At 19.7% G+C, this 14,808-nt stretch overlaps 1 protein-coding gene across 1 annotated transcript; it reads left to right on the top strand.

Annotated features, from left to right (window-relative positions):
- Positions 1-9,580: 9,580 nt before the first annotated feature.
- On the top strand, positions 9,581-13,036 carry LOC128965067 (chitin synthase chs-2-like). The gene is made up of 6 exons (XM_054311723.1): positions 9,581-9,926; positions 10,556-10,963; positions 11,028-11,066; positions 11,787-12,097; positions 12,218-12,746; positions 12,864-13,036. Exons 1-6 carry the CDS (start codon positions 9,581-9,583, stop codon positions 13,034-13,036), a joined length of 1,806 nt encoding a protein of 601 aa, XP_054167698.1.
- Positions 13,037-14,808: the final 1,772 nt, after the last annotated feature.

Genomic DNA, 14,808 nt, shown 5'->3' with positions numbered 1-14,808 from the left:
TAATTTTAATCTATAATATTATTTTTGATGCTCAATACAATTCTAAACGTTAAAATTTTTACATACATTTTTTATATTTTTGCCGCCATTTTTAAAAAATATAATTTTGATCAACTATGTCTTATTTTTGATGCTCTATACAATTATAAACATTAAAATTTTTACCTAAATTTTTTTACTTTGGCCGCCATTTTCTCTGTTCCCGAAAAAATATCAAAATTTTAATGTATGTTTTTTATGCTTGTTTTTGATGCTTTATTCAAATCTATGCTTGATAAAATTTTCTTAAATTTTTTTTACTTTGGCCGCCATTTTGTCTATGTTCCCGAAGAGATAGATAATTTTTGATGCAACTTTTCAATACATTATTAGTAGTCCTCTAACCAAATCTGAAGTCAGAATTTCAAAATTCGCAAAAAAATATGTTACACACACACACACACACACACACACACACACACACACACACACACACACACACACACACACACACACACACACACACACACACACACACAGACTCAAAAAGCCATTATAGATTTCAATAAACAAAACTTTTCAAGTTTTTTTTGAAAATAGGTTTCAAACTACATTATATTTACTACAGTATACATGATGTATATATATATATATATATATATGATTATTAATTTTTAAAAAGTTAGTTACTAGATTTCTATTTTTTTAATTAATAATAAATTTATTAATATTTGGATTTAAATGAAACTTGCTAATCATTTAATTGATTGATTATTACTAATTATTTAATATCTTAATTTAAATTAATTGTATTTAGTTAATATTACAGTCAATATTTTGTTAAACAAATTTTAAAATTGCTTAAAAATACACGTATAWAATAAAATAGCTTATAATTTATATTATATTTTAATTCTGTGGATATACTTATTAATAGTGACCTTTTATATAGCAATTTATCAATACTTTATATTTTACAAAAGTATAAAAATGACTACAAAGTTTCAATAATTCAAAATAAATTTAAAAAATAATAAAAATCACTAAAATTATTTTTTATGAATAATTTTTTATAGATATTATAAATATTTCAATGAATAAAGTAATATAAATAATAATATAACATAAAAAACAGTAACAAAACAGTTTATTTTGCAAATCAAATTTGCAAAAATTGAGAATTTATGTTTGATTTTGAAAAATGATTTAAAAAATGATTTTAAAACTTTAATATAAATGTCCTTTTGATTATACATTGTGATTAGATTAAGAAAAATATTTTTTTTGCTTAACTAATTATATCTCTATACTTAGACAATAATGTAAACAAGGCAACTAAAAATAAAAATTTGATAATCAATTTTACGTAAAAATTTATTTTAAATAATTAATTACTATTACAATCTAATATATACTTATTTAAACTTATAATTAAAGACATCAATAGTAGTTATTCATTGAAATTCTATTTTAAACAAAATATATATTTACTTATAATTTTGTTTAAATATTTTAATATAAATATTTTATAATGTTATTTATTTTAATGATTCATCAAATATTTGTTTGAATCAAAAATAAAAATTGTTTGAAAATTATATTTATTTTATTAAAGCCTATAAAACTATCTATAATACTAAGCTTAATGCCAACTGGTTATTACTTTTAATTTTATTTAAACTGATTTTATTAGTATTAAACATTTATAATTAAAAATATTTGTTCGATTTTGTAAAAAAATAATTATAACTTAAATATTTTATTAGAAAATATTTCTCTATTAGCGATAAAAATAATTTAGTTTTTTTATGTATTTTACAAGTCTTTAATCATAACAAATAATCGATTTTAAATTATTTATTAAGTCATTATAAAAAGATTTTTAACAAAATAAATGTTTTAAAAAATAGATTGTGTTGTGTATTAACTATCGATTCTTTATATAGAAAATACTCTCTCTTTTCATTAATCATTAAAAATTCACTTTTCGTCAAAACATTTTTATAGCGGTTTTTATAAATAAATTTTTTCTAAAATTAAAACTAAAGTGTTAAGACTTTAGAAATATGAAAAAATCTTTTATTTAAGGAAAATGAGTTCAATGACTCATTTATTTCATACTTTGACAAAAAAAACACTTTTGATCTCAACTTTTAATGAAATGAAAATAATTTTGATTTAATGGCTAAAACACTTAAGCGATCCAATAATTTGTCTTTTAAAATATCACTATTTTTGACTGTTTTTGTTAATATAACTTAAGTATGTTATAATACTCATCATTTAGTATACATTAAAAACTATTAGAATATATTGTGTTTAAACAAAGGTTTTGTCCGGAAATGGATCAATGCTTATGGATTTTATTGAAACTTAATATTTAAAAAATAAAAGCTTTTACATAATATAAAATTATTTAATTCGGATAATAGATAATAAAGTTATTTAAGTTTTTATATTAACTTTTTAACTACAAATCATATTTAATTTTTTCAATATAATACTCATATTTATCTTACTATAATATATAAACATAAGTTTAAAATAACTAAAAATAGTTAACTAAAATTAAAAAATAATAAAATAACGTTATTTTTCATTCTATTACCCAAAGTATCCAAAGATGCTTTTCGTGACTAAATAACTTAATAATACATAAAAATTATTTATGTAAAAAAAATTTGGATACTCGTGAATAATAAAACTATTTTTTAAAAATGTTGAAATCTAAATATTTGTATTAATTTAAAATAGATACAAATAAAACAATAAATACAAAAACAATTAAAATAATAATTCAATTTTGTATGATTTTAACAAAAATAAAGTTAAATAATTTTTTAAGTAGAAATTCATTTTCAATTTCAAAATAGAAATTTAAGTTTTATAATGATAWTACATTATAATAATAAAAACATATCTTTAAAATATGTAAAAATTAATATAATTGCTTCAACAAGCTTTTTATAAATAAAATATAACAAAATGTCATTTTTATATTATTACCTTAAAGTAGCCTAGATGCTTTTTATAAAAATAAATTAATAGTACTTAAAATTTATCTAAAATAAGAAATAATCCGATAGCAAGAGGAAAATAGTTTAAATTAGTTATTTATCATTAAAATTATAAGATTTTATTAATACTTTATTAATAAAAATTCATTTAATATACTTATTAAATTATGAAGATTACAATACAGTTACAATATAAAAAACTGGTTGTGAATTGAGGATAAAATTGTGAATTTTAGCTAATTATTAAAACATTAATTTTATAATTTTTTGATATTTATCAATTGTAATATAATATTTTCATTGATTTTGTTTTTTATAAGAAATATATATAACAATATAACAAAAACCGTCACAATATTACTTATTTTATTTACGAAAAGTTTATTATAATTTATATATTTTTTGCATTTTTATGCCATTATTATCAAAATAATATTATTAATATAAATAAGAACTTTTTAATTTTAAATGTTTTTAATCTTTTATAAATAATAATATATCAAATACTAAACTTTAATAAATTTATTACTAAAATTTTAGTTCGTTTTTGTTAAAGTAATGTAATTGAGATATATTAGAGATTTTTTCATTATATTTATTAATGTTTATTATTTTTTTGCAAACAAATATAAAATAAATTTGGATTTTTTTATAGAAAAGTTACTCAAAAATTAACAATACATAGAAATATATATAACATTAAAAACAGTAATACAGTTATAACTTTTTATTATATATAAAATAAATTTATTAATAAATTAAAATTCTAACATAAGTTTATAAGATAATTGTATTTTAGCTTATAATACTTAATATTGAATTTTAATTATTTTCTATTAACGGTTGTCTAATTCATAACTGTTATAACGTAAATAAATAAAATTATTTTAAGTTAGTTATTTATAGAGATGGGCAAATAGAAATTTTAGTTAGAAAATTTCTATTAAATTTCTCAAGAATAATTTTCTATAGTTCTATAGTTTTATTTTAATAGCAAATTATGGTATCTCATGTCTATAGCTATTGTAATGCTTTATTAATAACACATAATAAAGCTATAAATTTACTATACACTACACTACTATACAAATGTGATCTCTATATATAAAACTAATATACAGTATTTGTCTAATTATTATAATTATAGTTTTTTAAACATTTTATTCAAAATTTAATTATATTTTTAGTTTATTGTAATTAAATAGATTAATTTATATATTCTAAATATTAATTATAATATTTAGTTATTATTTCAAATTATAATGTATTGTTACGAGAAAACAAAATTAACATTCGGATCCCATAAACAGAAATTTCTTTTAGAAACTTTATAAAAATTTCCACATTATTTTAGAAATTTTCTTTTTGCCAACTCTAGGTATTTTAAAACGTATTTGAAGTAAAATATAAACAACACATTTCACTATAACATAACATTTTAGAAATGTCAATCATTTATATTTTTATTATTATTAAATATTATAGTTATATCAAACTTAAGTTATAATACTATTATATTTTAGAGGAAATATTTAATAATAATAGACTATATATATATATATATATATATATATAATAATAATAATAAATATTATTATTATTATTGATTTTGTCTAATCAACTTGACATCAATAATGACCACAGATTTTTAAACAGTAGTTTTAATTAATGATATAATTTAAATTTATATAAAATATTAATTATAATATTAATAATTTAAATCTAAACACTTGTTGCAATTTATTTTTTATCTTTATTACTAGTAATCTACTGCATATTTAAAAATATTGTTTATTTAATCATTTATAATTTACTATATTTAAGATTTCCAAAATTTATATAAATATAATTTTTATCTATCTGAGTCTAAAAATTTAATATTAATCTAAATATAATGATTAATACAAGTTTTATTACAATTTTATTCTATACATAAATTCCATATTTTAAAATAAATTTATTAATATTTCAAATGTTAAAAAATTGATTCAAGAAAACATGTGCCCACACTTTTGTCACAGATTTATTTTTTTATAATTATTGAGTTTGACTTTGTTTATCGACAATTATTTAAAATATTATTTAATGAATTTAATAGAATTATTAATAACAAATATTTGTATTAATATTATTAAATAATTGTTTTATTTATTTATTTAAGATTTAAAGCTTCGAAGTTTTGTCATATTTGACATTAAATAAATAGTATAATTCAATATTATAGTTATCATTATAAAAGAAATAAATATCAACAAACATAAATATTAAATAAAATTGAGATCATAGTTGTCAACAAAACAGTTTGATAACAGTATAAATACTATGAATTTATTGATAATCCTTTTTTTCACAATATATTAGTGTATCGATTGATACTTTTAAATACAGTATAAATGTCAGCAAATTATAAGACCAGATATTATGAAAAGCCTTGACTTATTCGAGTGATTAAACCATTTGGAAAATATGAGACAAAAAATCAATTTTCAAAACACAAATTCAATGCTCCAGAAGTTCAAAAATATGAGGAAAATGTTTTATACATTTTTATTGTATAACATATTTTATGTGATTTCACGTAAACCATCACATAATTACTAATTATCCAATTATTTGGTTGATTTTGTTGTTTACTATAATGTATTTAATTTTTAAAAATTAGACAAATATTTACTTAATTTATGACTATATATAATTATTGTATTTAATAATTTATTTAAAATTGCTTATTATTATAGACAAATTTAATTTGATACATCAATAATAATTGTACTAATAATTGTTTTAATTTAATAACATAATTAAACTAATTATTGATTTTATTATTTTGTGATATAATATATTTATAATTATAAATCATAAAATTATAAACAACAATTGCATACAGTAAGCTAGTTTTCATTAAATGAAAAATAGACATATGATTTATGTATTTAAAAATATCAATTACTTGTGAGATATATTGGATAAAATTATGTTATCTTTTTAACTTAAATAATAAAAATCAATTTTAAATAAGTGACAAAATTTAATACATGACCCCAATTTTTGTTTCATAAAGTATCTCAATTTATTTTAATAATAATTTAGTTTTATTTAAAATTAATGTTTAGAAATATATTACAAATGTTATATTACAATTTACAACTACTATATAAAAAACATTATCAATTATTATTGTTTATTTAATTATTAAAATTGATATCTATTTACATTACCCTAATAGTTAATTATTATTTCGTTAGTGTAAAAAAGTTATTTATTCAATATGTTATAGTATATACACCAATAATAGTGTAATTTATAATAAACCATCTATTAATAATATTGTTATAAATATTAATAAGTGTATCTAAGCCTTGAATAGAAATCTATAAGTTATTTAAATGTAGGCTAATTATAAAAATCAAGTAAAGATTTTAAATTATTGTTATTGTTGATAATAAATAATGTTTTTTAGAGCAAACAATATCAATTTTTAATATATATATATATATATATCAAATTTTAATATTTGTTATATAATAAATTATCCATCACGATATATTTTTATTTAATAAAAATCGATTAATAATTTTTTAAATATTATTTGTTAGATATTATTGATATCTATACACACGGTATGACATAATTATCTCTCACTTTCTCTTCAAACATTTTACATCCTATTAGAGGTTTATATTTTTAAAATCATTAATAAAACTAAGAAAACTTTAAATGGGTCATATAGTATATAAATTGCTAGTTGTATGTATAATATGTATATATCTACATGAATGCAATAATTGACTAAATAATAATACATTGATTGAACCAAATAGTAATTTTGTTCTCCAAATATGTTTTTTAATAGTTTGTAAATATATTTTTCAATTTAATTATTTTCAATATTTAATAAATCCTTTATTAATACTCAACTAATACTCACATAATATATTCATTTTTACATATAGTATCGTTATTACAATAATATAAATATAAATAATTAATTTTAAAGAAAAAAATAATTAAAGAAATATTATTTAAATTTATATCCTTATCATCTCAAGTGTTGCACTAATTTATTGAAACTTATAATAAACTAAAGTTTAAATCCTATTTTCAATTTTAAAAATACTTAATTAAATATATTTTGTTTTTTTTTTGGTTATATGAATCTTATAATATGATATACTGTATAATATAATGACTTACATAAATGTATGTAAAATTTTATATTCAATATTATAATTCATGTTTCAAGTTTACAATAGAGTACTATCACTTAATTTATGCTTTAGTTTTTTTTAGTGCATAGCKTCATGTAATATGTAATAGTTATAGTCTAATAATTATTTTGTATAATTGTTAAGCTTTCATATTTGGGTTTTATATACTGATATATATATATATATATATACAAATGTCATATCATATATAGTATAATATCATSATATAATATCATATACAAATGTACAGTAAATATAATTTACAGTATTAATATTATCATAGTATAATAATAGTATTTAAATATTATACAGTACAATAAAGTGATACACATAATGATTTCCAATTATATGATTTAGTTCACCTTGATTATCTGCTCAATTAGATATATATATATATATATATATATATATTAACAATCAGTTCATAAAAATGTATATCAAATTTTTTCTTGTAATATTTCACGGTTTCATAAATCAATTACAATGACTAAAACATTTCACATATTTAAGATTAAAATGTTATTATAGTCCAATAAGTAATTATTGCACAGTTTATATAAAAATTATAAAAAATTTTGCTGTAGTTATGGATTTATTTACTACTACTTAAAGGTAAAATCTTAAATAAATTATAAGTTGTCGGGATTACTATGAAATAACTGAGTTACTAATTGATATAAAAGCCTAATTACAGGGAAATCATTATCATAAGTAGTAATGTTTGAAAATATTATTTAAACTTTCTCATAAAATTTTTTATTTAAATGTATACAGTAGTATACTGTACTTAAATTATTATAATTGTTTATTTATGAAGTGAAATTTAGTTTATATAAGTTTAGATGAATTAGTTAGAAATAAATTATGAAATAATTGCCAATATTAGTGATTTCAATAATATAAACAATAATTTATAATGAATACCAAATTCACTAAACGTTTATTCAAAATAATTATATTAATTATTACATTATTTACTCTATGTTTCGCTACAATAGTTTCTCAAATAACATTATTTATTATAACATATTTATCAAATAATATATCAAATCCTATAGCAAAATGTAAATCAAGTAATAATATCGCTTATGAATTAAGTATTGAAAGCAATGTTTGGCTATTTTCTCTATTTTTGATACTTATATCATCGGATGTGATAACTATAATAAATAAATTGCTATTATGGAGATTTAAAAAATACAGCTTTCCTGAATTGTTTACTGATTTTTTTCTGGTAATTAGTATAATCGCAATAAATTCAATTTAAAATTAAAATACTAATTTTCAAAGGTTTTAATTATGGATACATTGGTCTCAATTGGCTCAACATTACTAGTTTTAGTTGTCTATACATCAATCAATGCAATTGAAATCGGATTAATTCAATGGTCTTTCTATTTATTTCCAGCACTTATTAATGCAATGAATTGTTTTAGTGAACAACTTGTCAATAATAGCACAAAATCAACAATAAGACGACTCAAATATACAACTATTGTATCTTTATTTATACAACTAATTATAATTATAATTTGGACTTATGTTGTATATGTGAATAATAATCAAAAATTATATTTATGGTTAATACCGATTGCAGTATATTTAATATCATTAAATTCATGGCCATATCATGTTCACAATGGCTCACAATTTAGGTTTATATCAATGTTAGCTAAAGCCAGAGATAATCTTCATGAAAGAGGTCATCAATTTTGTCAAATTATTATCTCTTTGTGGAAAATAGTCCTCACATTTGCCATTATGTCATTTTATATGTCATTTAACAGTCATATGAAATGGTATTTTAATTTTAGTCATTTATTTGAATYAAATTATTTATATAAAAATAGTTTCAATAAAACAAGTGAACAATTATTGCAAAAAAGTCAAATGTTATCTATTGTTCCCTTCAATGTTATAGTCATTTATATAATTTGTGGTTTAATAAGTAATCACTTAAGTCGTCAATTGGTCTCAAAAGTGCCATCAAAACAAATGTTTACTAACTTTATTGTATTAATATTTGGACCAATTATTACATTAATTGCTTTATTGGTGTTATATTTGAAATACAGAACCAATTGTAATCGCATTTCTCAAATATCTTATTTAGCATTTATTAACTTATATGATATCGATAAGCATTATAATAATAATTTATCACTAATTATATTGATTTCATTGTCTTCAATAATATTTTTATCGTTTGTTATAACGGTTTACAATACAGAAGTTATATCCAGACATTTGGATATAAGTTTATACTATAATAAACTAAGTGATAATATTTATTATTTACCATCAATTAATTTTGGTTATATAGATTCTAAACAAAATATATATAAACGTAAATATCATGTATTTTTGTGTCCAACCATGTGGCACGAAGAACATCATGAGATGCAATCCCTCATAAGTTCACTATTCAACTTATATGGTCAGCACCGGGCACTGGGACTCTATAATCTTATATTTCAAACACATATTTTTATTGACGACGCTTTTGATGAGACATTTGATTTAAATGGAAACAAAATATTTACTATAAATTCATATGTTATGAACTTAATAAATGTTAGCAAACAAGTGAATCGTGAGATGGGATACAAGAGTATCAGTTTGACTCAAATGGACACTCCTTATGGCAGACAAATCCATATGCATTTAGACCACAACTACAAACTGGTCGTTCACTTAAAGAACCGTAATTTTGTTCGTAAAGGTATTTAATTAGTTTTCAAAGTATATTAACGCTAATCATAAGTGATTGACCGATGCTTTTCAATAATCTTAATTAATTTTAATATGTATTATTACAACCATTTTATTGCTTTTCTTATTTGAGACTTATTTCAATYAAAAATTTCAATTAATTTTTTTAAAATCATTACAACTATAATAATATAATACAGAGTATTGACAGCAATCAGTGCTGAAATTGATTACATTTTGTGTGATAAATGCTAAGACATCACAACAAGAAAGCACTCATTTATTAAATTACTGTCAAAAGTTAATTAAACTTTAAATTTTATATGTTAAATGTTATGACAGTTAAAATCATTTTAATAAGAAAATTTTCAATAATTATTTAAAGTTAACAAACATTAATAATGTTTATTTCATTAATTTTTAATATATCGGTCAGTCCGGAAATTATCAGTAATTATTATGTAGTTATTACAGTTAAACTAAATTTTTTGTTAATTTTTACCAATGAAAGATATAATTTTTAAAAATAATTATTTTGGAAATATATTTATTTAAAAAAAGATTTTTTTAACGACCTTAGAGATACCTAAATTTTAATATAAAGTATGTTATTTTTTAATTATATTTTTACAAATATAGGCAAACGTTGGAGTCAAGTAATGTATATGAATTTGGTTAAGACTTATGTAAAGATTAATCAATTGAATGAATCGGATGTAATAATGATAGCTCTGGATGGCGACACATCATATCCTCCAAAATCAATCTTTAATATTATAGACACCGCTATCAATAATACAGATATCGGTGCCATATCTGGTAAACTGATCCCAATTAGTAATCAAAGACTAAATTGGATAGTAATGTACCAAAAGTTTGAGTACGGAGTGTCTTATTGGCTTCAAAAGACAGTTGAAAATGTTTGGGGCAGTATATTGTGTAGTCCCGGTTGCTTTACATTATACCGGGCACAGGCTATTTTTGATGTCATGTCCGAGTACTCCACGCAATCATACGATGCATTTACACAAATACTATATGGACAGGGTTTGAGTATAAATAGATTTTTTTGTCATCAATTGATTTTTATTTTATTTAATTTATTCAATAGGAGAGGATCGTTGGTTGACAACATTGCTAATGAAGCAAGGTGCTATTACTTATAACTATAAATAATAAAAAATCTATCCTATTATATAATATAGAATTGTGTGAAATAATATCTGAATTGTAACTATAAATAGATAACTATAAGATAAAAGATCCTAGTATTTTTTTGCAAAATAAATAAATTACAGTACATAAACAGGGTAGTATATCATGTTTTGAAGCTCCTATGTAAATTGGCTAGTTTTAACATGGGTTATTTAACAATAAATTGACCATGATCATAATCAGCAACTGACGGAGCATAAAATTTTCAGAAAATTTTATTTCTGAATCAAAAATGAAACTATCCTTTAGATTGTTAAATGATAATTTGTATAATATACTAGTTATATAGTAGGGATTGTAAAAAATGTAAAATAAATAATTAATTGTTTGTCAATTTTTTTACCAATTTGTTAGATTGTAACCATTAAATGACTAAAATCATAATTAATGTGTCCAACATATGTGTAATCAACTATCGAAAGAAATTTTAGACATAGAATATGAATAAAATAATTTTAAAAATCAAATAATTAATTAACAATATATCTTATGCTAACATAATAATTAATAATTATAGTAATTGTTATTTCAGTAAAATAATATTTAATTTGCTTATTATTACATATATTAGATATAAATGCATACAATCCTATTTTTGTTAATAATGAATGTAATTTAATATTTAATATTTAATATAATCAATTTATATGGAAAGGTTGGATAATCGAGTACTGTCCACAAGCAATGGCATACACACACAGTCCCACAACAATGGATGAGTATATAAAACAAAGACTCCGATGGATAGCATCGACAATGATTAACAATTTGCATCTAATACTCATCAGTAAAGAAGTGACAAAATATAGCCGAAGTGTTTCCTGGATTTTCATAGTCTACCACTCATTTGTTTTCTTTGTTTCAATTATAACCCCTTCCAGTGTTATACTTATGTTAACCGGAGTTTATAACACAGCCTTTCCATTCTCTCAATGGATTTTATTTTCCATTAATTTAACTATTTTTGTAATTTACTGTTTGATATGTATTTTTGCCAGAAATGATATCCAAATATTAGTTATGAAAACTTTAGGAATAATATATGGGTTGACTATGATTGCAGTATTTATAATCACAATTTATCAGTTTATAGTCAGTGATAATGTATTGACTCTCACTTTTGTTATCTTTGTCTCTGTTTGTGTTGTCTTTACTTTGGCTGTTCTTTTACATCCCGGAGACCTACATATGTCAGCAACAGTGCTTCCGGCGCTTATATATTACGTGTGCGGACCACTGATGCATATGCTTTTGCCCATCTATTCATTAATTAATATGAATGTGGTTTCGTGGGGCACAAGAGAGAAAGTCAACGGATCAGATGCCAACACATCTACTAATGATACTTTGTCTGACTTACAAAACATTTGCTCTAAATATGTTTTTACTGAGTGTCACATGACTACTACCGAAGCAGATCTGTGGGAAAGTCTAGTCATTGTTGATAACAGTGTCCTAAATCCCAATCAAGATAATAGTCAATCAACTAAAGACATGAAAAAATATCGCCAAAAATTAATGACAAAACAACGTAACAAATATGCATCAGTTTTATTGATATTCAATTTTATATTTATTTTAACACTTGTTTTGGTTGAGTATTTGGTTGACAAAAGTATGTTCATTATTGACATACCATTCATTGACTATGAATTGATTGTAGAGCCAACCGGTCTAATCATTTATATTATATTATTATTTTTCTTTGTATTTTCATTTATATCGCTAATAGTCCACAGATATAGAGTTTTGTGGAATTATATCAGTGATAAACCAACTATTCTTTCAAATACAGATTCAAAATTAGCCAACAGTTCACTATCCAATGGTAATATCAAATTAAATAAATTGACAACAATTAACCAAGATCATGAAGATAATTATGAGTTTATTACAAAATTTTAACTAATAATAATTTTAGTTTGTATAATTTTATAATTTAAAAAAATTATGTTATAATTACCATAAATAAATTGTTGTGTTGATATACAGTAGTTATATGTATTAAATTAATTTATATTTATTAATTGCAAAAAAGACACAATTTTCTACACAATAGTATAATATTTTACAAACTTTACAGTGTTTTATATAAATTTATTGAATAAGTTAATTTAAAAATAAAATAAAATTATTTTTAAATATTTTATTTTTACGAAATAATATAGATTATATTTTATTTTCAAATTACAAATCTATTTAATTATTATTTATAAATATTATTAATATAATTATAATAAGCATCTATTACTTTAATAATAGGTATTATATAACATTTGTTAGATTTTAGTTAAACAAATGGAAAATAAGTGAATAAAGTTTTTTTTATTATTATAGATATGAGATTTGAAATTAAATTTATTACAATTTATATTAATATTTTTATAGTTAATTTATTTAAAAAATGATTTTTATATAATATATTCTATATTAAAATATTTAAGTAGTATTTGTTATATTTAAATATTCATATTATTCTCAGAATCTGATCCGGAATCGTATGATTCATAACATTGACTGTATGTCGCAAAGCATAGTATAAATGTAATGCTGTCAATGGCGACAAAATTAATTATTAATTAATAATAAATATTTTTTATTTTATTTAATAATACATTTATACTAATAAACTATTTATTTAATTCTTAATTACTGACAATCGTCTGATATATCATATTATAAGTGGAAAGTTTTAAAATTCTATGATATATCCTGTTATTTGTGGAAATTTTTAAATATTAATACTTTAAGATATTATGTAACATATTATTAATTGAAAATATTTATTTTAATATTTTACAATATATAATGTTATTTAGGAAATTTTTAAATATTAATATATAAGTTGTATAAGTGTATACATTTTGCAGTATTTAATTATAATTATAAAATATTATGTTATTATTATTATTCATTAATATTTAAGCTAACTAGGACATAAATTTGATAGCCAAGTGTAAGTTCTGAAAAATTGTAATATACAAATAAAAAAGACTAAAATTTAATTAATTATTTGTATTTTTTAAATAAAATTTTAAAAATTGAAATGATAATTAGTTAAAGTATCTAACAAATATGCATATACAATAATTACTTAGTTGATAAATAATATCTAAATACAAATAGTTATGCGTTAACTAAATTAAAACTATGTATATAAATTTTTTTAATCTTATAAAAATAGATCAAATAAAATTGAAATAGTCTTAATAATTTTTGTATTAATACAGTTTATTATGAAATCAACTATAGTAACATTCATCATGCAATTCAATATTATTTTATTTAAAGTCTGAAAATCACGTAATTTTGTATAAATGAAAATTATTAATTAAAAACAATAATTAATTTATACCTGTACTTAAATAATTTTTTTGTAAAATACATATTATTTTTTAATAGCAACTAATTTCTATTACTGTAAAAAATAATAATTTATAAAATTTTTATTAGATTTCAAATTTAGTGTTATTTAAATACCTTTTTAAATTAATTATTTATAATGAATACCACATTCACTAAACATTTCTTTAAAATGATTATACTAATTATTATATCATTTATACTATGTTTCGCAACAATAGTTTCTCAAATAACATTATTAATTACAACATATTTATCAAATAATATATCAAATCCTATAGCAAAATGTAAATCAAGTAATAATATCGCTTATG

This window comes from Oppia nitens, unplaced genomic scaffold, assembly GCF_028296485.1.
Source record: "Oppia nitens isolate AA-2021 unplaced genomic scaffold, nextdenovo-longstitch-racon4-pilon3 scaffold10_pilon_pilon_pilon, whole genome shotgun sequence".
Taxonomy (NCBI): domain Eukaryota; kingdom Metazoa; phylum Arthropoda; class Arachnida; order Sarcoptiformes; family Oppiidae; genus Oppia; species Oppia nitens.
The sequence above is the reverse complement of the archived record's forward strand: the minus strand, read 5'-3'. Positions and strand labels throughout refer to the sequence as shown.